The 21276-nt window shown below is 47.5% G+C and overlaps 1 protein-coding gene across 2 annotated transcripts in view; it reads left to right on the forward strand.

Moving 5' to 3' along the window:
- Window positions 1-21276, forward strand: part of LOC127658746 (contactin-associated protein-like 5) — a 129758-nt gene that overhangs the window by 60571 nt on the left and 47911 nt on the right. For both annotated transcript variants that reach the window (XM_052148222.1, XM_052148223.1), the window contains exons 12-14: window positions 5870-6026; window positions 19784-19911; window positions 20098-20268. In XM_052148222.1, the coding sequence (XP_052004182.1) occupies window positions 5870-6026; window positions 19784-19911; window positions 20098-20268 (456 nt within the window). The remainder of the gene's footprint in view (window positions 1-5869; window positions 6027-19783; window positions 19912-20097; window positions 20269-21276) is intronic.

Below are 21276 nucleotides of genomic sequence, written 5' to 3' on the forward strand. Positions count from 1 at the left end.
CCGGGCCGCCGTGAGCGCGAGGCTGAACTCGTTTCAGCACTGTTCGCTCCACTTCCATGCGCGCTGAGAAAGCCAGCATCTTACGAACAGAGATCATGAACCTGCTCCTCAAGGATGCTATAGAGCCCGTCCCTCCAGCCGAGATGGAGAAGGGTTTCTACAGCCCTTACTTCATCGTTCCCAAAAAAAGTGGCGGGTTGCAACCAATCTTTGACCTGCAAGTTCTCAACCGGGCCTTACACAGACTCCTGTTCAAAATGCTCACGCAGAAACAGATTCTTACCTGTGTTCGAAAACTAGATTGGGCGGTAGACCTGAAGGATGCGTACTTCCATGTCTCCATTCTACCTCAACACCGACCCATCTTACGATCCACGTTCGACAGCCAGGCGTATCAGTACAAGGTCCTCCCCGTCGGCCTGTCCCTGTACCCTCGCGTCTTCACGAAGATCACAGAGGCTTGCCCCGTTAAGGGAAGTGGGAATCCGCATATTGAACTACCTCAACGACTGGCTCATCCTGGCTCACTCTCGAGAGTTACTGTGTGCTCACAGGGACCAGGTACTCAGGCTCCTCAGCTGTCTAGGGCTTCAGGTCAACTGGGAAAAGAGCAAGCTCGTCAAGGTTCAGAGCATCTCTTTTTTGAGCATGGAGTCAGACTCAGTCTCATTGACAGCGTGTCTCATCAACGAGCGCGCTCAGTCAGTCTCGCTCTCTTCGAGCCCGGCACAGCGGTTCCTCTAAAGAAATTCCAGATGCTCCTGGGGCATATAGCATCCTCAGCTGCGGCCGCGCCGCTCTGGTTGATGCATATGAGACTGCTTCAGCACTGGCTACAGACTGGAGTCCCGAGATGGGCATGGCGCCACGGCACATACCGTGTGACAATCACCCCTTCTTGCCATCAGACTTTCAACCCTTGGACAGACCTCTGCTTTCTGCGGACCAGAGTCCCCTTGCAGCAGGTTTCCAGACGTGTCGTGGTGACCAAATACACCCCTTACGGGCACGCTGCCGCTGGACCCTGGACAGGACCCCGGAAGCTTTGGCACATCAACTGCCTAGAGTTGTTGGCTGTATCTTTTGCCCTACGGAGGTTTCTCCCACTAATCCAGGGCAAGTACGTCTTGATCAGTTCATACAGCACCGCGACGGTAGCGTAAATAAATCATCATGGGGGCGTGCGCTCTTGTCATATGTCACAACTCGCCTGCCAGCTCCTCCTTTGGAGACCACTCACATCCCTGGCAACCGCAACATGACGGCGGATGTGCTGTTGCGGCAGGTTTCGCCCAGAGGAGAGTGGAGGCTCCACCCCCAGGTGGTCCAGCTGATATAGGACCAATTCGGCAGGGCACAGATAGATCTCTTTGCCTCCCAAGAAGACTCCCACTGCCCGCTCTGTTACTCCCAGACAGGAGCTCCTCTCTGAACAGACATGCTGGCACACAGCTGGCCCCGGGGGCTGCGCAAGTACACATTTCCCCAGTGAGCTTTCTTTCACCGGTGCTGTGCAAGATCAGGGAGGACGAGGAACAGGTCATCCTTGTGGCCCCTTACACAGTTGCCTCTAGCACGCAGTAGCCTGCTTGCACCTGTCTCGGCAGTTCACGTAACACGGTCAGTGCATGGCGTTTTTATACGGGACCCCTTGTATCACTTCATTCGACACAACGTCTCCCTTTTTACCCGTATGTCTGGGGAGGGGCATGCAAATTCTCTCTGCCAACTTGACATTGACCTTTTCTCAGGTTCAGAGGTACATTTGGCATCCCAGGAAGACCCCTTGTGTCACTTCATTCGACACAAAGTCTCATTCCTTCTCTCAGGGAACGGAGGTTACAACAGTAACCATGACGTTTTGGCCCTAACCAGCTGTGACAAGCGACAATATATTCTGTTGAAACCCCACCCGATATTGACGGTCCAAAGCGTTCTTATAACATTTTATTGAAGCCTGCATCTCACTAGCCAATTAAAAACGACTTCATTTTGCCCGAGAGTGTTACACCTACCAAATGTTTTCGATGCGGTATACTGATCTCTTCAGTCGGAGGTCTGTCACAAATGGTCACAGGTTAAAAATGCAGATGAGATATTCCCGCCTCCTCTATCTCTGTTTGATTGAGACCTCTGTTACAAAGAAATGTGGCTGGGCATAGAAATGCATCTTTTCTCCGACTACAAACTCATCAGACATATTTTGTAAGTTTGGTCCTCTGGTTTGTGTGAAGCTGTGTTGTGTTGTGTTTTGTTGTTTCTATCACTGTGGTGGACCTGTTTTTAGATAAACAAAACGAGTTATCGCTTGATCACCCCATTTCACATGTGGGCAGCTTGAATTACAGATCTCGTATAGTCTCATGAACATGCAGAGGAGAGTAACAGTTGGTCAAATAATACATTATATTTTGGTTTGTTTCTTACCAAAGCTCATCAGATGCTTTCATTACAATCATGAGTCTCATGGAATAATTTATTAGACCTCTGAAGCTTGAAGATGTGGTTACCATAAACTGCCATAGTATGACAATTACTGAATATTTTTGGGTGAACTAACCCTTTAGGGACTTTCTCCGATCTTTATTTTTCTTTGGAACTACAAAAGTATATGGACACCCATATGTGCTTGTTGAGCAAAGATGTTCATTGGGATTTAGGTCTGGACTTTGTTGTCAAGTTCTTCCATGCCAGACGTAGTCAATTATTTATGGATGGACATCACTTTTGCACTATGACATTGTCTTGCCAAATGACCCTCTCCAAACTTTTAAAACAAAGTTGGAAGCATGCAATTCTCTAGATTGTCATTTACATCTGTAGCCATAAGATTTAGGATCAGGCATCCGCGCCAAACCGTAATTAAAAGGGGTTGTCCACATAATTATAGGCATGTGGTGTATCTATCATGCAGAAAGAACAATCAGTGCAACATACACTTGATTAGTTTTGTCAGGTACTTTAGTTCAAGGTAATGACAAATGCCTATTTCTCCTTTTTTTCCCTTCTGAATTATGATGAACTATGAAATATGAATTAACGAAAAAACTAGACACATCACTGAAATGAGAGAGATTTTGGTCTGTCAAAGCATTATTAGAAGAAATGAAGACACACTTTTTATGATGTGGAAGACGGAGCATTTAAATAGATAATACGGTCGTGCAAAAAGATTGAACGGCATTAGCATCTTACAAATGTATCAGAGAAGGGTCATTATGGCTGCCCTGTGTCTGCAGGAAGAATGGGTGTGATGTGGCCTTTCAAAAGCTCTTTTTCAGGTTTAGCAGCTCTCAGAGAGAGTCATGTATAGGTTCCATAGTTTATGAAAAATTTATGTAGCTCAATTCTCCTGAGGCAGATATCATGCCACTGCAGATTTTAAACAATATTAATACTCCCAACCCATTGTATCATTATAAAGATGCTTTTCTCTCCCTTTCTCTCTGGTCCAATAGTCTAGAAAGAAAATAATTTTTTTGTTCATTGCTTTCGAAACAAGAGTTCCCCTTCTGTCACTCACTCAACGTTGTGTCGAATGTAGTGACACAGGGGGTCTTTTGGAGAGCCTCGCGTACCTGTGAACTTGAGAAAAGGCCAATGAGAAATTGGCAGACAGAATTTGCATGTCCCGCCCCTGGATATACGGGTATAAAGGGAAGCAGGCCTGCGTCTGTCAGTCAGATTTTTTCTTCAGAGCCAAGCGGCTGTGCAGCAGCAAGCTGAAGTTCACTACTGTTCCACTCACCGCTGTTGGCAAAGCACTGCTGTTGGATCTATGGCGCATTACCATTGGCTTTCTCCCTCTCTGCACATTGTGCAGTCCACGCCCCTGGGCGTTTTGGCAGCGCTTCTGTCTGAAAGATTATATTTGTCTAAACGAGTTTCATTCACTCACAAAAGAACAATATACAGCAGGCATTGAACGTCCTTTTCAGGACGCGTCTTTTTAAAGATGCCCTTCTGCCTCTGTGTATCTCCTGAATGCGGTCGATATCTCTCCAAGACTGATGGTCTTGAGAACATGACCATGGCAGAATTGCGGTCGTGGCTTTCATTTCTTAAATTGAATGCCACTTCAGCTGCCCCCCACATGGCTCCTTCTTCCCACGGGATTGAGGACGACCCGGCTGGTGATGGAGGCGATTTGGGGATGGCAGTGGGCTTGGTTTTGCTGGGTAAATCCCCACAAACTATCCGCTCCCCGGCACGCTCAGTTGCTTCCGTCCAGGCTCGAGGTGTGTGCGGCTCGCCTCACGGCCAGCCTGCATTCTCCCTCGAGCCCCCGGAATTGGATGATGATGCATCAGAGAGCGTTCAGGTGTCTGACACAGAGGACTCGACTGGGCGGCCACCTTCGGGTCAGCCTGCCCACTCTGATGCTGATGCGCAGATGGCAGATGCCGTGAGCGTGGGCTTAGATTGGAACCCTCCGTCCTCCCCAAAGCCTTCACGGCTTGATGATTGGTACCTCGGGTCAGGGCGCCGCTCCCAGCCACGCAAAGAGGTAGACGGAGGCTATCTCTCACATCATGCCGCACCACCATCCCAGCACATCCCGCACCCTGCCTGCCTGCCGAGGGCGTCCCCCTGCGTCCATACAACATGCGTCGATACTCTCTTTTAGCAGCGGTGTCAAAGCACCCAGGGGCAAAGCTGCACTGCCGGGCAGAGAAGGAGAAAGCAGATGATATGCACCGTAGATCCAACAGCATAAGCTCTGCAGAGGTGATTGGAACAGTAAGTGATCTCAGCTCGCTGATCACACAACCGCTCAGCTCCGAAGAAGAAATCTGAATGAACAGAGGCATGATTCCCTCCCTTTATACCCGTATGTCTGGGGGAGGGACATGCAAATTCTGTCTGCCAAGTTCTCATTGGCCTTTTCTCAAGTTCAGAGGTAACCGAGGCCTTCAAGAAAGTCCCCTAGTGTCACTTCACTCGACACAACGTTGAAGTGAGCGACAGACGGGAAACAGATTTTAAGTGGTTCAAAATCCAATTTTGTGCATGATTTCCATCAAAGTTGTTTAATAGAGAGAAGGAGACTGTAAGTTAAATTCTTTATCTGGAGGTTTTTTGTCAAATCTGGCAATGTGTTCCTCCTCTCAATTTGGAGGTGACAGTGAATAATTAGCATAGGCTATCACATAATGTGTAATCTCTCTCACTCTCACTCACAGTCAGGAGACAGCTCTAAATAAACAAATGCAAGCACTTAATCAATAGCTGAAATATTTATTTCAAAATATCACATGTTTTTATTTAAGTTGCAGACTTCTTGTGGTTCATCAGCTAGCCAGTAATAAAGGCAAAAAATTAAGCTTTTTTATTTCCAGTCTGGCAGTTATCTCAGGCTAAAAACATAATTACTGGCCAGATAAATTCCTTTTGGAATTAATATGCAATGCAGACCAAAGATTCTTTGAGCCATTATTACCACACTTTATCATATGTGTTTTGATTTGAGTACTAACAATACTGTCAAGCTGTCAATTAAAAAAGAAGATTAAAAGCGCAAACTCACATGCACAAATCAAAGATAGCACATTTTACAGGTAGCAATGGCATCATGATCAAGAAATTACTGTAATGGAAATGAGAAATGGAAAGTAATGCTTTGATCAGTTAATCTGTTCTAACAGGACCCAAAAGTGTAAATTTTGTAATTTACTCAATATCATGTAGTTCTAATCTCATATTCTCATGTTTGTCCATGCAATAAATGTGACTGGTGACTGGGTGAACTATACCTATACCAAATTTCCTGCTCTTGCTTTTTATTTTTATTTGTATTTATTTCTTTGTGGTGTGTTCAATTAAATTAGCTTAAGATCTTGATGATTTCATATGTGTGGTGTATTTGCAGATGGCACCGCTTTGTCCTGGTGGGTGGACCGCAGAGGAGAGAAGAGGACGTACTGGGGGGGATTCCAGCCAGAGGTGCAGCAGTGCTCCTGCGGTCTGGAAGAGAACTGTGCTGACATTAACTACTTTTGCAACTGTGATGCAGACAGAGTGTCATGGTAATAAGGCAAATTTAACTCATTATATCTGAAATATTACAGAGATGCACCATATTTACTCACATTGTCTATTTCAGTGGTTCTCATTTTCTGGTTTGTGACTCAAAATGTGTCACTGATGTGTTCTAATAGACAATGCTAAATGCAAATAACAAAATGCAACTAACCGTACAATCGTGCATAGCTAGGATAGCAAAATAAATAGGGTTATCAGCTTTTAAAAGGGTGGAGAAAACCCTCTCCATATCTTTTGTTGTTGACATCAAAGGTTTTGCATCCAATCGCTATAGTATTTTGGTGGAAATTCACCTGTCACTTGGTAATATAATATTCAGCCCTGTGTTTGTTCTATATGTTAGGCTGTGGGGAAAATAGTCATATGCTGTTGTTTTTGCATTTACAAAATTGTCAGTTTTCCTCACTGATATACACTCACCTAAAGGATTATTAGGAACACCTGTTCAATTTCTCATTAATGCAATTATCTAATCAACCAATCACATGGCAGTTGCTTCAATGCATTTAGGGGTGTGGTCCTGGTCAAGACAATCTCCTGAACTACAAACTGAATGTCAGAATGGGAAAGAAAGGTGATTTAAGCAATTTTGAGCGTGGCATGGTTGTTGGTGCCAGACGGGCCAGTCTTGAGTATTTCACAATCTGCTCAGTTACTGGGATTTTCACGCACAACCATTTCTAGGGTTTACAAAGAATGGTGTGAAAAGGGAAAAACATCCAGTATGCGGCAGTCCTGTGGGCGAAAATGCCTTGTTGATGCTAGAGGTCAGAGGAGAATGGGCCGACTGATTCAAGCTGATAGAAGAGCAACTTTGCCTGAAATAACCACTCATTACAACCAAGGTATGCAGCAAAGCATTTGTGAAGCCACAACAAGCACAACCTTGAGGCGGATGGGCTACAACAGGAGAAGACCCCACCGGGTACCACTCATCTCCACTACAAATAGGAAAAAGAGGCTACAATTTGCAAGAGACAAAATTGGACAGTTGAAGACTGGAAAAATCTTGCCTGGTCTGATGAGTCTCGATTTCTGTTGAGACATTCAGATGGTAGAGTCAGAATTTGGCGTAAACAGAATGAGAACATGGATCCATCATGCCTTGTTACCACTGTGCAGGCTGGTGATGGTGGTGTAATGGTGTGGGGGATGTTTTCTTGGCAAACTTTAGGCCCCTTAGTGCCAATTGGGCATCGTTTAAATGCCACGGCCTACCTGAGCATTGTTTCTGACCATGTCCATCCCTTTATGGCCACCATGTACCCATCCTCTGATGGCTACTTCCAGCAGGATAATGCACCATGTCACAAAGCTCGAATCATTTCAAATTGGTTTATTGAACATGACAATGAGTTCACTGTACTAAAATGACCCCCACAGTCACCAGATCTCAACCCAATAGAGCATCTTTGGGATATGGTGGAACGGGAGCTTCGTGCCCTGGATGTGCATCCCACAAATCTCCATCAACTGCAAGATGCTATCCTATCAATATGGGCCAACATTTCTAAAGAATGCTTTCAGCACCTTGTTGAATCAATGCCACGTAGAATTAAGGCAGTTCTGAAGGTGAAAGGGGGTCAAACACAGTATTAGTATGGTGTTCCTAATAATCCTTTAGGTGAGTGTATATTTATTGAATTGCAACATTAAACTGCCAGCAGGAGGTGAAGCCACCAGATGTGTTTGAACTGCCATCTTACTATACCCAACCTTTCATAGAGCGTCAATGACTGACAGGAGAAAACACCCCCATTTCGCCATCTCCGACCTGCGGATATTAGAGTTGGGGTACTCGAGTTTGGAGTTGGACTTGATTCCGAGTCACAAGTCCAATTTTAATGGACTTGGACTTGTCACGGACTCGGATGCATTTTCACTCTGACTTGACTCAGACACAAGCCTTTGAGACTCTTTCACTGTTTAAGCAAGCACGTGCACAGCACACACATCAGTCAACCAATACGCTTCAATGTAACTACAGAGACTACTGTATACCATCGACAACCAAGGTGGCTGGCACGAGGAAAGCATAAAAACGGGCATCTATCCAATGTAATAGAAACTAAACAAGGCAGTTTCACTCGACATGGGACCTGACAACTGGTAAAATTGTGTGTAGCGTTTGTGCAGCCAAGATGGTGCTCGCAAAAACTTAAAAACAAGAACTTCATTGAGTCAAGTTTCCCACATCATGTCTCTCAGTGGTAAAGATGCTGGCTACCACCCCTGGAGTTTGCTAGTTCGATTCCCAGGGTGTGCTGATTCCCAGGGTGTGCTCCAACCAGGTCTCTTAAACAACCAAATTGGCCTGGTTGCTAGGGAGGGTAGAGTCACATGGGGTAACCTCCTCGTGGTCGCTATATTATGGTTCGTTCTCAGTGGGGCGTGTGGTGAGTTGAATGTGGATGCCGCAGTGGATGGCATGAAGCCTCCACGCATGCTATGTCTCCGTGGCAACACGCTCAACATGCCACGTGATAAGATGCACGTGTTGACAGTCTCAGACGTGGAGGCAGCTGGGATTCATCCTCCGCCACCCGGATTGAGGCAAGTTAAAAAGGCATATCAAAATAAAAATACATAAAAATAGTATTAATATTGGATATTAAGTCTTTTTAGAATGTAGGCTTCTGTAATCTTTTGTTGTCCACACAGTGTTGTCAGCTTGAACTGGTCCATAATAGCTTGATGAATTAACAGTGTAACTTTATAAATAGTCACGTTATTGCTTAAGCAGACAGCAAAATTTAAAAATGTATTTTATTTTTATTGTAAACCACTCTGTAACTTATGCACTTACAACTTAAGTCTTTTTTTTTGCCTACATCTCTGACACTTTTGAAGGACAATTCTGTTAAATTTATGACTCAAAATTATTATTCTACATGTTATTGGGGTTAAAGAAGAGCTCACTGAAATTTTCTTTGGTTAGTATTTGAAGATTTCAGACTGATTGCAGACGAACGTGGCTGCCGCTCAAGCAAATATCAATAAATATAATTTGTATCTTCTGAGGCAGCAGTTGTGAGACTCACATGGACACATCAGGGATTTAAGTACACGAGCAGCACGAGCAGGTTTTGGATGTAGCATTTGCAGTCAAATTTGCAGTAAAATCGTGAGTCGTAACTTTTCAGCGAGTGCTAATTACTACTTTGTTGACTTATTTGTATGTATGGTACTCTCCCAAATCAGTCGGCAGGTAGAGAAAAAAGATTCAGAAAGAAATCTCAGTATAGACTCTTATTTATTTAGATAGGGATAATTTTATATAAAACTAAATAAAATTGAATTGACAAAAATAAATTAAATTTAACTGACAAATTGAAAATGAAGTAGAAATAAAAACTAAATAAAAATTTTAAACATATCCTTGGTTGTAATGACTAACACAACATTCACTTTCTTCAGTCTATGTTTGAGTGGAGAGGAAAAAGCAACAAAAAATTTAAATGTCGACAGAACGCAATAAGAAGTGTGTTGAAGAACAGTTTTGTCTTCATACACCTAAAGCATATGCTTTCATTCTAAAACCACTTTGAAATTTATTCAGCAGGATACTAATCATAATATATATATTATAGAAGTTGGTAGACGGTATTTGCATAGCCCGCCCCCGGACATACGGGTATTTAAGCAGGGCAAATACGGGAGTTCATTCAGGAGCTGGAAATGGTCCGGCCACAACAGTGGCACGGCTCAGCGACATGGCGGGGAAGACACAACGTCTCGTTCCCTCCATCGGGGAACGGAGGTTACATATGTAACCTAGACGTTCCCCTTCTGTCGCTCTCTCCACGTTGTGTCGGAGAAGCGACACTAGGGGTCCCGCTTCAATCATGCCATGCACTGAGCCGTGTACGTGAACTGCTGAAACGGGCAGGTATTCTTTACGTGCAAAACGCGACCAACTGTATCAGGCTGCACGTACCCTTCCCCAGTGCCCCATTAAAGTCATCAGAATCCTTCTGGTTACCCTAGAGAGGGGAACAAGGTGATGCTTGCCAACCTGGGAATGGGCCAAGCCTGTCCGGGCCTCTTTTCTCTTTATGTTTCTCGCATATAGCAATTGCGGCCGGGGACCTTAAATGCATTAAGGAAAGGGGTCTTACCCAGTTTCCTATTCTTTCAGGGGGAGAAGACCCTGCGGAGTCCACACCTACCCTGCATGGGAGGTAAAGGTGGTGAATACATCACATGGCCATTTAGGACCTATGTGGGAAAGTTGGCGCGGTGGTAGATCCAGCCTCGTAGAGGGGGGAGTTGCTACAGCACGGCGACCGAGGCAGCTGGAACTGCCTAAGGGAGACACGGTTGTCCGCTCGTGAGGGGACAGTACCGCAGAGATTACACAAAGGGGAGTCTGTACAGGAGGCCTTAAACCTGTGGAGCACCTATTCCAGTACAGGGTAGATTAAGTACCCATAGTGGCTTGGGTCGGCGAGTTCCTCCGCTAAACTGCGGACCCATGAGGGCTAGGGAGGAATCAGCCAGGGATCCGAGAGATGGGGTCTCCTGGGAAAAAAGGTGCACTATTTTACCTCGGCTGAGGGAAAGGGCGCTAGGAGCAAGTGATTCACCCGGCCAGTTCGTCAGCGTGTTGCCGAGTTCTACGGGCTCGGACCTGAGAAAACACAGGACGATACTGACTCAACTCGGAGATTGTAGAATCTTGCGAAAGTGTTAGGTGTTGTCCACCCTGCTGCTCTACAGATGTCTGCTAGGGAGGTGCCCCTGGCCAGTGCCCACGAGGACACAACACTTCTGGTAGAGTGCGCTCGAACCCGCAAGGGGGGGGGCATGGTCTGGGTGTGATAAGCCAATGAAATGGCATCGACAACCCAGTGGGCGAGCCTCTGTTTGGAGACAGCGTTCCCTTTCTGCTGTCCCCTGAAGCAGACAAAGAGCTGCTCAGAAAGTCTAGAGCTCTGCTTGCGGTCCAAATAGATACGCAAAGCACATACCGACACAGCAATGAAAGGGCTGGGTCTGCCTCCTCCTGGGGCAGCGCTTGCAGGTTCACTACCTGATCTCTGAAGGGCGTGGTAGGAACCTTGGGCACGTATACCGGTCGCGGTCTTAGGATCACGTATGTGTCTGCCGGACCGAACTCCATGCAAGTGTCGCTGACAGAGTACGCTTGCAGGTCCCCTACACTCTTGATGGAGGCGAGCGCGATTAGCAGGGCTGTTTTGAGAGAGTCCAGCTGAATCTAGCGGCTCGAAGGGGGATCTCTGGAGGCCCGTGAGGACCACCGAGAGATCCCAGGAGGGGAACAGGCTTGGACGGGAGGGATTTAGCCTCTGTGCGCCTCTTAGGAACCTGATAATTAAGTCGTGCTTACCCAGAGACTTGCCGTCTATTGTGTTGTGGTGAGCCGCAATGGCGGCGACATACACCTTGAGGGTGGATGGGGACAGCTTGAATGAACTCCCGTATTTGCCCCGCTTAAATACCCGTATGTCCGGGGACGGGGAATGCAAATACCATCTGCCAACTTCTATAATATATATATTATGATTAGTATCCTGCGAGAAGCGTGAGATCCGAGAACCAAGTCCGAGTGGGCCAATAGGGGGCTACCAAGGTGACTTGCTCCTCGTCCTCCCTGACCTTGCACAGCACCTGTGCAAAGAAGGCTCACTGGGGGAAATGCGCCTGCCCGAGTGACTGCGCTGTGACATTCGTCGCTCTCAGGGCGACCCCCCCCATGCATGTTTCTGAGTGCCTTGACCTGGTGGACTTGCAGGAGGGCCATGGCATGCAGGGCGGAAGCGGCGCGTCCAGCAGCGCTGTAGGCCTTTGCGGTCAGCGTAGGTAGAGCGCAACCGCCCTATCCACCTGGGGAATCGCCGTGTATCCATGGCGCGCTCCGCCGTCAAGGGTAGCGAGAGCAGATGAGCAAGTGGCGGAGTGATGAGTGGAGAGGGGTGCTCTCCACGATGTCATCAGCTCATCATGCACTTCCCGGAAAAACAGGATCAAGGGGGGGGCGAGGCTGTGAGCGGCGCCCGGACCCCAGGAACCAGTCGTCCAGCCGTGATGGCTGTGGGGAGGATGGAAGGTTCCAATCCAAGCCCATGCTAGCGGCGGCCCGGGAAAGCATGTCGGTCATCTGCTCAGACTAGGCGTGCTGGCCCGAAAGCAGCAGCCCAGGGGAGTCCTCAGCGTCAGATACCGTGCTCTCCGATGCAGCGGCGAGCTCATCCACTTCGGGCTCGAGAGGATAGGCAGACAGGCTGTGAGGCGAGCCGCTGTTTCCTCGAGCATGGACGAGAGTCAACGAGCGTGCCGGGGGGCGGGTGGTCCGAGGGGGCGTACCCGGCAGAGCTGCACCCGCTGCCATCCCCAGATCGCTTCCATCACCAACCGCATTGTCCTCAATCCCGTGGGAAGAAGGAGCAATGCGGGGGGGCGGCTGGAGTGGCTTGCTTTCTGTTGAAAGCAAGCCGCGACCGCAACGTTGTCACGTTGTCGCAGTTAGAAGAAAAACCATCCACAAACGTAGCCTCGGTGTGATCGCTGCCCAAACACACGAGACAACGCATCTGGCCGTCTGAAGCAGAGAGCACACTACCACATCCAGGAACAACACAGGGGCAGAAAGGCATCTTGAGAAAGACGCGTCCTGAAAAGGACGTTCAACGCCGCTGTGTTTTGCTCTTTTAGAGGAAATTACTCTTTTAATAAAATCACTCTTTTGTGTAAAACACTTTGCGAGTTTGTCTGCACTGTCGAAGCGCCCAGGGGCAAATATGCACAGCTGTGCAAGAAGGAGAAAGCTGCTGTTGTGCACCGTCAGATCCAACAGCATGCAGAGCATCAGAGGAATAGCAGGAACTGTTGTGTGACTCGCAGCAAACTGCATACACGACCATCGGCTCCGAAGAAATTTTCTAAACGAACTCCCGTGCTTAAATACCCATATGTCCGGGGGCAGGGTATGCAAATACCGTCTGCCAACTTCTCATTGGCCTTTTTTTCATAGATCAGAGGCATATATCGGCGCTCAAGAGAGACCCCTAGTGTCGCTTCTCCGACACAACGTGGAGAGAGCGACAGAAGGGGAACTGTTTTTCTTAGTTGTGAAGTTTGAAATAAGTTTAACATATTGATGTTGAGTTTACGGTTACAATTTTAATTCAGATTCATGAACAGATTAATTCGGGCCACTCGGACTTGGCCTGTTCTTGGATTGATCTTGAGCTTTTGGACTCTGACTCAACTCGGACTCCATTGTTAAAGACTCGGACTTGACTCGGACACGTCTAAGGTGGACTCGAACCCAACATTAGTGGATATGACAGTTGCATTTCACCCTCTAGTGACAATCAAGTTTAATGATTGATTTGGGATAATATTCGTTATGAGGGAGAAGCTGTACGCGGATCATGATGTCAGAGCATTCACCTGCACCGGTATTCAGTATATCATTGCAACACAATGATCACCAAATGAAGCAGTAAAACTGTCCACAAGTTGTAATGTAAGTAGGACAAGCTGTAAAATCTGCTTGTTTAGCGTGACAAAATGTCCTTTTCCCCGATAGGGACCTTAAATGGCTGTGTTTTGCTTGTTTTCACTATGAAGTGCTCTCTGTAGTCAGTTTAATTCATTGTCCTCCTGTCGAACTGTATCAGTTTAATTTTAATCAGCTTTGCTTTGCTTGTCTCCCTCAGTCTCAGTGCCCGCTGCATGTGTGATAGAGGGAGAGTGAGCATGCTCTTATTTAAGTGACCACAAGTAGGCGGCACTTTTTAATTAAAACATAAAACAAGTAACTGAACAAACACTACAAAAATCACAATAAATAGTGTTTCAGTGAACTTGTTAACATTCAGCTGATCTGTTCGCTGATGAAGTTTGTTAGAGGTGGATACTGTTTGATATACAGTAGATATATATATATATATATATATATATATATATATATATGTGTGTGGTGATGCGATCAATCATTATAGCGATTAGGGGCGGATACAGCACGTTCAATGGATATAGAAGGAGATGAGGTTGACATCTCACTAAGCGTGTCTTTTTGGGTCCTGGGAGTGACGTAATTTCTGGTGCGCCGTGTTTATGTCCAGGAGAGTGTGGCTGGGAGTACTTTAGACACGTTGAACAAATATTTGTCAATGTGAGGCCATAATTAGCACGCCATCAAGTGCACTGGGCGGTGCGAGTTACCATACGCAGTGACACGGGGGCCAGGAGGTGTTGCAGCAGGCTTTGTGGGCGCTGTTAGGCTTTATGCAACCTATTGCTGGTCCTGTGAATTAGGATTACCTGCATCCGGTAGTCATTATTCGAACTGGAGCGCTTCTGAACGGAGTTGTATTCTCCTCTGGAACAAGGGTCTCCTTGACGACCGGAATGATAGCGAGTTCACAGCCTGTGGTAAATTTAGTCTTTTCCAGAATTGACATTAAGACTTGAGTACAGTGGTGAGAAGCTACTGGTTTTTTCACTACTATTGTGTTTCATTGCGAATATTATGTCTCTTTGGATTTTGTTTGTAAATGTGTTTTGAGTATTCTGTTGTATTGTAGTCTGAGATTAAATTTTTATAGCGCTGGGCTGACAGAGTTAACCAGTATCAGCCAGTGAATGATTGTATCATTGTGACAAACTGATTTCTTCTGGCAGCATGTGATAAGTGTTTAATTGACAGACCATTACGTGGAATTTTTATCTCAAACTGTTTTTCTCTTCCATTCAGAACTGGGGTTCCAGTATTAGCCAGAGTCCTCTGTGTGTAGTGGTGGTTCGGCTATCGGTCTGCAGTGTTCACAGCGGGTGATTTGGTGTTGTGTGGTGAGAGCATGAGTAGTTGCTGTGTTTATTGGATAGGCAAGATGAATCCCCCAATTCTGAAGTGGCAAAGTGTGTGTGTGTGTGTGTGTGTGTGTGTGTGTGTGTGTGTGTGTGTGTGTGTGTGTGTGTGTGTGTGTGTGTGTGTGTGTGTCTGTGTAACATGCTTCATGATTGATGCATTCCTTTTAATGTTTGTATATTAAAAGATACCAGTTTTGCATTTTATTGTATGTATTGAGGAATAAAATCTGTGAAGCGCTTAGCCTTGTCTGATACCTGACTCAGCCACTGCAAATCTGTTTGTTTTGAAATTGATGTATCTGTGGGTCCCCGGCCAATTTCCGGGGTGGCGTAGTCGGTTTAGTGCCATAATTGGCATTGTAGTAAACTCTTGATCGCATACTGCCATATATATATATATATGATAAATATAACTTGCTTAGGCTTTCAAGAAACAGGAAAAATTTCAGACTTTAAATAAATAAATAACTACATATGTAGGACGTTTGCATTGTAGGGATGTAAATGCAGTGATTTTCCTTTATTCATACAATCCTATTTGGGCTCATAATATAGTATATTGTTGGACCTGTGAAGTGTTTGCTTATTTCAGTGTTTAATTTTAAGGACATTTTTGTTTACTTTTGCATGATAATAAAATGTAGTATTGTGTTCCCCTTCTGTCGCTCTCTGCACGTTGTGTCGGAGAAGCGACACTAGGGGTCTCTCTTGAGCGCCGATATTCACCTCTGACCTATTGAAAAGGGCCAATGAGAGTTGGCAGTCAGTATTTGCATACCCTGCCCCCGCATACGGGTATTTAAGTGGGGCAAATACGGAAGTTTAGTCAGAAAATTTCTTCGGAGCCGATGGTCTGTCTGCAGTTTGCTGCGAGTTACACACCACATTAAAACGTTCCTGTTTCCTCTGACGATCTGCATGCTGTTGGATCTTGACGGCGCACAATAGCGGCTTTCTCCTTTACATTGCACGGCGTGCATTGTTGCCCCTGAGCGCTTCGACAGAGCAGACACACACACACACTGTGTATTAAAAGAGTCAATTCCTATTAAAAGAGTAATTTCTCTAAAAGAGCAAAACACAGCGCCGTTGAACGTTCTTTTCAGAACGCGTCTTTTTCAAGATGCCCTTCCGCCCCTGTGTTGTTCCTGGATGCGTTAGAGTGCTCTCCGCTTCAGACGGCCACAGGCGCTGTCTCGTGTGTTTGGGCCGCGATCACACCGAGACGGCGTTTGTGGATGGTTCATGTTCTCACTGCGAGAACATGACCATGACCACGTTGCGGTCGCGGCTTGCTTTCAACAGAAAGACTCTGTCCTCTGTCTCTGTCCCCTCGCGCCTTCACGAAGTTCGCAGAGGCGGCCCTTGCCCCGCTACGAGTAGCCGGCATCCGCATTCTCAACTACCTCGACGACTGGCTCATCCTAGCACACTCTCGAGAGTTACTATGCACACACAGAGACCAAGTGCTCCGGCACCTCAGCCGCTTGGGGCTTCAGGTCAACTGGGAAAAGAGCAAGCTCACTCCGGTTCAGAGCATCTCTTTTGTCGTGCTGGAGTTAGACTCAGTCTCAATGACAGCACGTCTCACGAGCGAGCGTGCTCAGTCGGTGCTGGATTGCCTCACTTCCTTCAAGCCAGGCACAGTGGTCCCTCTAAAACTTTTCCAGAGGCTCCTGGGGCATATGGCGTCCTCCGCGGTGGTCGCGCCGCTGGAGTTGATGCATATGAGACCACTCCAGCACTGGCTCCAGACTCGAGTCCCGAGACAAGCATGGCACCACGGCACGCATCGGGTAAGGATCACCCCCGCCTGCCTCAAAACACTCCGACCCTGGACAGACCTCTGCTTTTTACGGGCAGGAGTGCCCCTGCAGCAGGTGTCCCGACGCGTTCTGGTCACAACCGACACCTCCCGGTCCAGATGTGCATTGGCACATCAACTGCCTGGAGTTGCTGACCGTCCTTCTTTCTCTCAGGAACTTCCTCCCGTTAGTTTGGGACAAACACGTCCTTGTGAGATCGGACAGCACCACGGTGGTGGCGTACATAAATCGCCAAGGCGGCGTACGCTCCCGCCACATGTCACAACTCGCCCACCGTCTCCTCCTATGGAGCCAGCAGTGACTCAAGCGGACGCTAGCTATCACAACAACGCCTGCCCGGCGGGGAGTGGAGGCTTCACCCACAGTCGGTCCAGCTGATTTGGGAACGGTTTGGCAAGGCCCAGGTAGACCTGTTCGCCTCCCAGGAAACCTCCCACTGCCCGCTCTGGTACGCCCTAACAGAGGCTCCCCCCGGAACGACGCGCTGGCACACAGCTGGCCCTCGGGGCTGCGCAAGTACGCATTTCCCCCAGTGAGCCTTCTTGCACCGGTGCTGTGCAAGGTCAGGGAGGACGAGGAGCAAGTCACGCTAGTGGCCCCCTACTGGCCCACTCGGACTTGGTTCTCGGAACTCAGGCTTCTCGCTACAGCTCCTCCCTGGCGAATTCCCCTGAGAAAGGACCTCCTCTCTCAGGGATGGGGCACGCTCTGGCACCTGCGCCCAGACCTCTGGAACCTCCACGTCTGGTCCCTGGATGGGATGCGGAAGAGCTAGCCGGCTTACTGGCGACCGTTGTGAATACAATCAACCAAGCCAGAGCCCCCTCTACCAGGCACCTTTACGCCCTAAAGTGGCGCTTGTTCGCAGATTGGTGTTCTTCCCGAACTGAAGACCCGCAGAGATGCGCGATCAAGTCAGTGCTCCTGTTCCTACAGGAGAGGCTGGACAGGAGGTTGTCCCCGTCCACCCTCAAGGTGTATGTTGCCGCCATTGACGCCCATCACGATCCTGTAGACGGCAAGTCTTTGGGTAAGCACGACCTGATCCTCAGGTCCTGAGAGGCGCCCGGAGGTTGAATCCCTCCCGGCCAGGCCTAGTTCCCTCCTGGGATCTCTCGGTAGTCTTGGCAGGACTCCAGAGACCCCCCTTCGAGCCGCTTGAATCAATTGGACTCAGGGCCCTCTCTCTTAAGACGGCCCTGCTGATCGCGCTCGCCTCTATCAAGAGGGTCGGGGACCTGCAAGCGTTCTCTGTCAGTGACACTTGCCTGGAGTTCGGTCCGGCAGATACGTCTGTGATCCTAAGACCGCGACCAGGCTATGTGCCCAAGGTCCCTACCACACCATTCCGAGATCAGGTAGTGAACCTGCAAGCGCTGCCTCGGGAGGAGGCAGACCCAGCCCTTTCATTGCTATGTCCAGTGCGCGCCCTGCGCGTTTACCTGGACCGCACACAGAGCACCAGACGCTCTGAGCAGCTCTTTGTCTTCTTTGGGGGACGGCAGAAAGGGAATGCCGTCTCCAAACAGAGGCTCGCCCACTGGGTTGTCGACGCCATCACACTGGCTTATCACACCCAGGCCGTGCCCCTACCCTTGCGGGTCCAAGCTCACTCAACAAGGGGTGTTGCGTCCTCGTGGGCACTGGCCAAGAGCACCTCCCTAGCAAACATCTGTAGAGCCGCGGGTTGGGCAACACCCAACACCTTCGCGAGGTTTTACAACCTCCGCGTTGAGTCGGTTGCGTCTCGTGTTTTGTCAGGTCCGAGCCCATAGAACTCGGTAACACGTAGACCCACCGGCCAGGTGGATCGCTTGCGCCCAGCGCCCTTTTGCTGAAGTCAAGGTTAAGTAGTGCGCCTTTTTTCCCAGGGCGCCCCACTCCGAGTCGGGACCCTGGTCGATTCCTCCCCAGCCCTCCGGGTCCGCGGTTCAGCGGAGGAACTCGCCGACCCAAGCCACTGCGGGTACCCTGATGGCTACCCTGTACTGGTATAGGTGCTCCACAGGTAAGGCCTCCTGCTCGGACTCCCCCTGTGTGTATTTCCATGGTTCTGTCCCCTACGAGCGGACCCCGTGTCTCCCTTAGGCAGTTACAGCTGCCCCGGTCGCCGTGCTGTAGCAACTCCCCCCTTTCGAGGCTGGATCTACCACCACACCATACTTTCCACACGAGCCCTAAGACGGCCGTGTGACGTGTCTACCACTTTTCCTCCCCAAGAAAAAGGGCAGGTGTGGTCTCCGCAGGGTCTGGGTAAGACCCCCTTCCCTATATGCGTGTAAGGGCCCCGGCCGTGATTGCTCTAAGCGAGAAACATAGAGAGAAAAGAGGCCCAGCCAGGCTGGCCCATTCCCATGTTGGCAAACATCGCCTTGTTCCCCTCTCAAGGTAACTAGAAGGATCCCAATGTTCGTATGGGGCATTGGGGAAGGGTACGTGCAGCCGGGTACAGACGATGCGTGGCACTGGATGAATCCCTGCCCGCCTCTGTATCGGCAGTTCAAGTACACGGTTCAGCACATGGCAAGATTGGAATGGGTCCCCTAGTGTCGCTTCTCCAACACAACGTGGAGAGAGCGACAGAAGGGGAACGTTTGGTTACGTATGTAACCTCCGTTCCCCGAGGGAGGAACGACACGTTGTGTCTTTCCTCCGCCATGTCGCTGAACCGAGCCACTGTTGTGGCCGGACCATTTCCGGCTCCTCAGAAAAATCCTGACTAAACTTCCGTATTTGCCCCGCTTAAATACCCGTATGCGGGGGCGGGGTATGCAAATACTGACTGCCAACTCTCATTGGCCCTTTTTCAATAGGTCAGAGGTGAATATCGGTGCTCAAGAGAGACCCCTAGTGTCGCTTCTCCGACACAACGTGTCATTCCCTCCCTCGGGGAATGGAGGTTACATACGTAACCAAACGTTTTGGGTTGCCAGTTGATGTCTGGGTCAATTTGGGACACAGAACCACTTGATCACTTTTTGTCTGCAGTCTTTTTGGTCCAAAGACACATTCTGTATGATCTTGTTGCCAATACATTTATTGTTAGGACATTTTGCATCTGTTTTTGTTTACAGGGATAATGACACCGGTGTCCTCTCTTATAAGGAACACTTGCCGGTACAGGAGATATCCGTTGGTGATACTTATAGACTGGGCTCTGAAGCCGTGTACATCGTGGGACCCCTGCTGTGTTCTGGTGACAGTATGTGAACTCCTCTTCAATGCTGTTGTCATACATGACAGGGTGGATGGTTGGAAGGCTGTAAGAGCGAAAGAGCAAGATAAAAAAGCAAAGAGATGGACAGACAGATACATTCTGTGTATAAAATGAATATGTAATCTGTCCAGACTTTCTAATAAAAAATGTCTCTTAAATCTTCTATGCTAGAGTCCTTGTGGAATGCTGCTTCTTTTTATCAAGAGGCTTCTTGTCTGCACTTCCCTGCCCTCCAGGCAGAGCTCTCCCTTGATGTCTCCTTCTACTTCAAGACTGCCTCCCCCTCTGGGGTCTTTCTGGAGAACATGGGCATGCAAGACTTTATCAGAGTTGAGCTAAGCTGTAAGTCTAAGCATACTCTTAAAGCACTGTACAAATGTCAGTTTTATGGGCAGAAATGATTATATATGACACTATAGTAATAAAGATCTAAATTAAAAAACAAAATATTACAATTTGATAAAAATAAAAGTTAATGATGACTCGCTTTTTCAGTTAACATAGCTGCATAATATTGCAACTGAGAAGTCTATATTAGCCTACTTAATTTCCAAATGTTTCCAATTAAAACTTTTATTTAGAAAAGGAATTATATTAACAGTAAATATTTCTTTGCAATCTTCCTGACTTCTGTGGCAAACAAAAGGACAAGTTTAGCAGAATGTCCAAGTTGCTCTCTTCAATACAAATAAAGTAAAACACTGCTATAAATAACTCCTTTTGTGCTCTAAGAAAGAAAAAAGTTATGTGGGCTTTGAAAAAAATTAGGGCTAGCAAAAGATTTTCATTTTCAAAATGTTCATTTTTGGGACAGCTATTCCTTTAATCAAGTGATTCTCAATGATTTCTATAAAACAAATTATGGCATTTTTGTAATTACAAACAGAAGGCCTACTTTAAATACATGTAAAAACAATAAATACAAAATATAAGCATTTAAAAGTTTTAACAAAAATGCCTTGTTTCCCTCACTCCACTAATAGCCTGTGACAAATTTAAGAGCTGAAGTAGTGATATGATAATATGTATTATGAATATATTTCTGCCTTAAGTACAGTTAGTGACACTATAGTAAATTCAAGGGTGGTGATGAAGAATTCTGTGCCGAATTCAAATGGTTTCCACATATCACGCCTTGTTTCTCACTGGTTCTCACAGCGCTACACTGATCAGAGGTGCATGTTTAAGAGCTTGGGACCGGTCTGTGAATAAAACCGCACCTGTTTTGTGCTCGTGCTGCTCTATCCATAGAGCCTTATACATCTACAGAGCCATACAGGTGCATTAGAGGAGGTTGGGACATCGTCTATTTGATGCAGCTAAACCAGATATTTCAGATGTGTCGCTAGA

This window comes from Xyrauchen texanus, chromosome 18, assembly GCF_025860055.1.
Source record: "Xyrauchen texanus isolate HMW12.3.18 chromosome 18, RBS_HiC_50CHRs, whole genome shotgun sequence".
NCBI lineage: Eukaryota > Metazoa > Chordata > Actinopteri > Cypriniformes > Catostomidae > Xyrauchen > Xyrauchen texanus.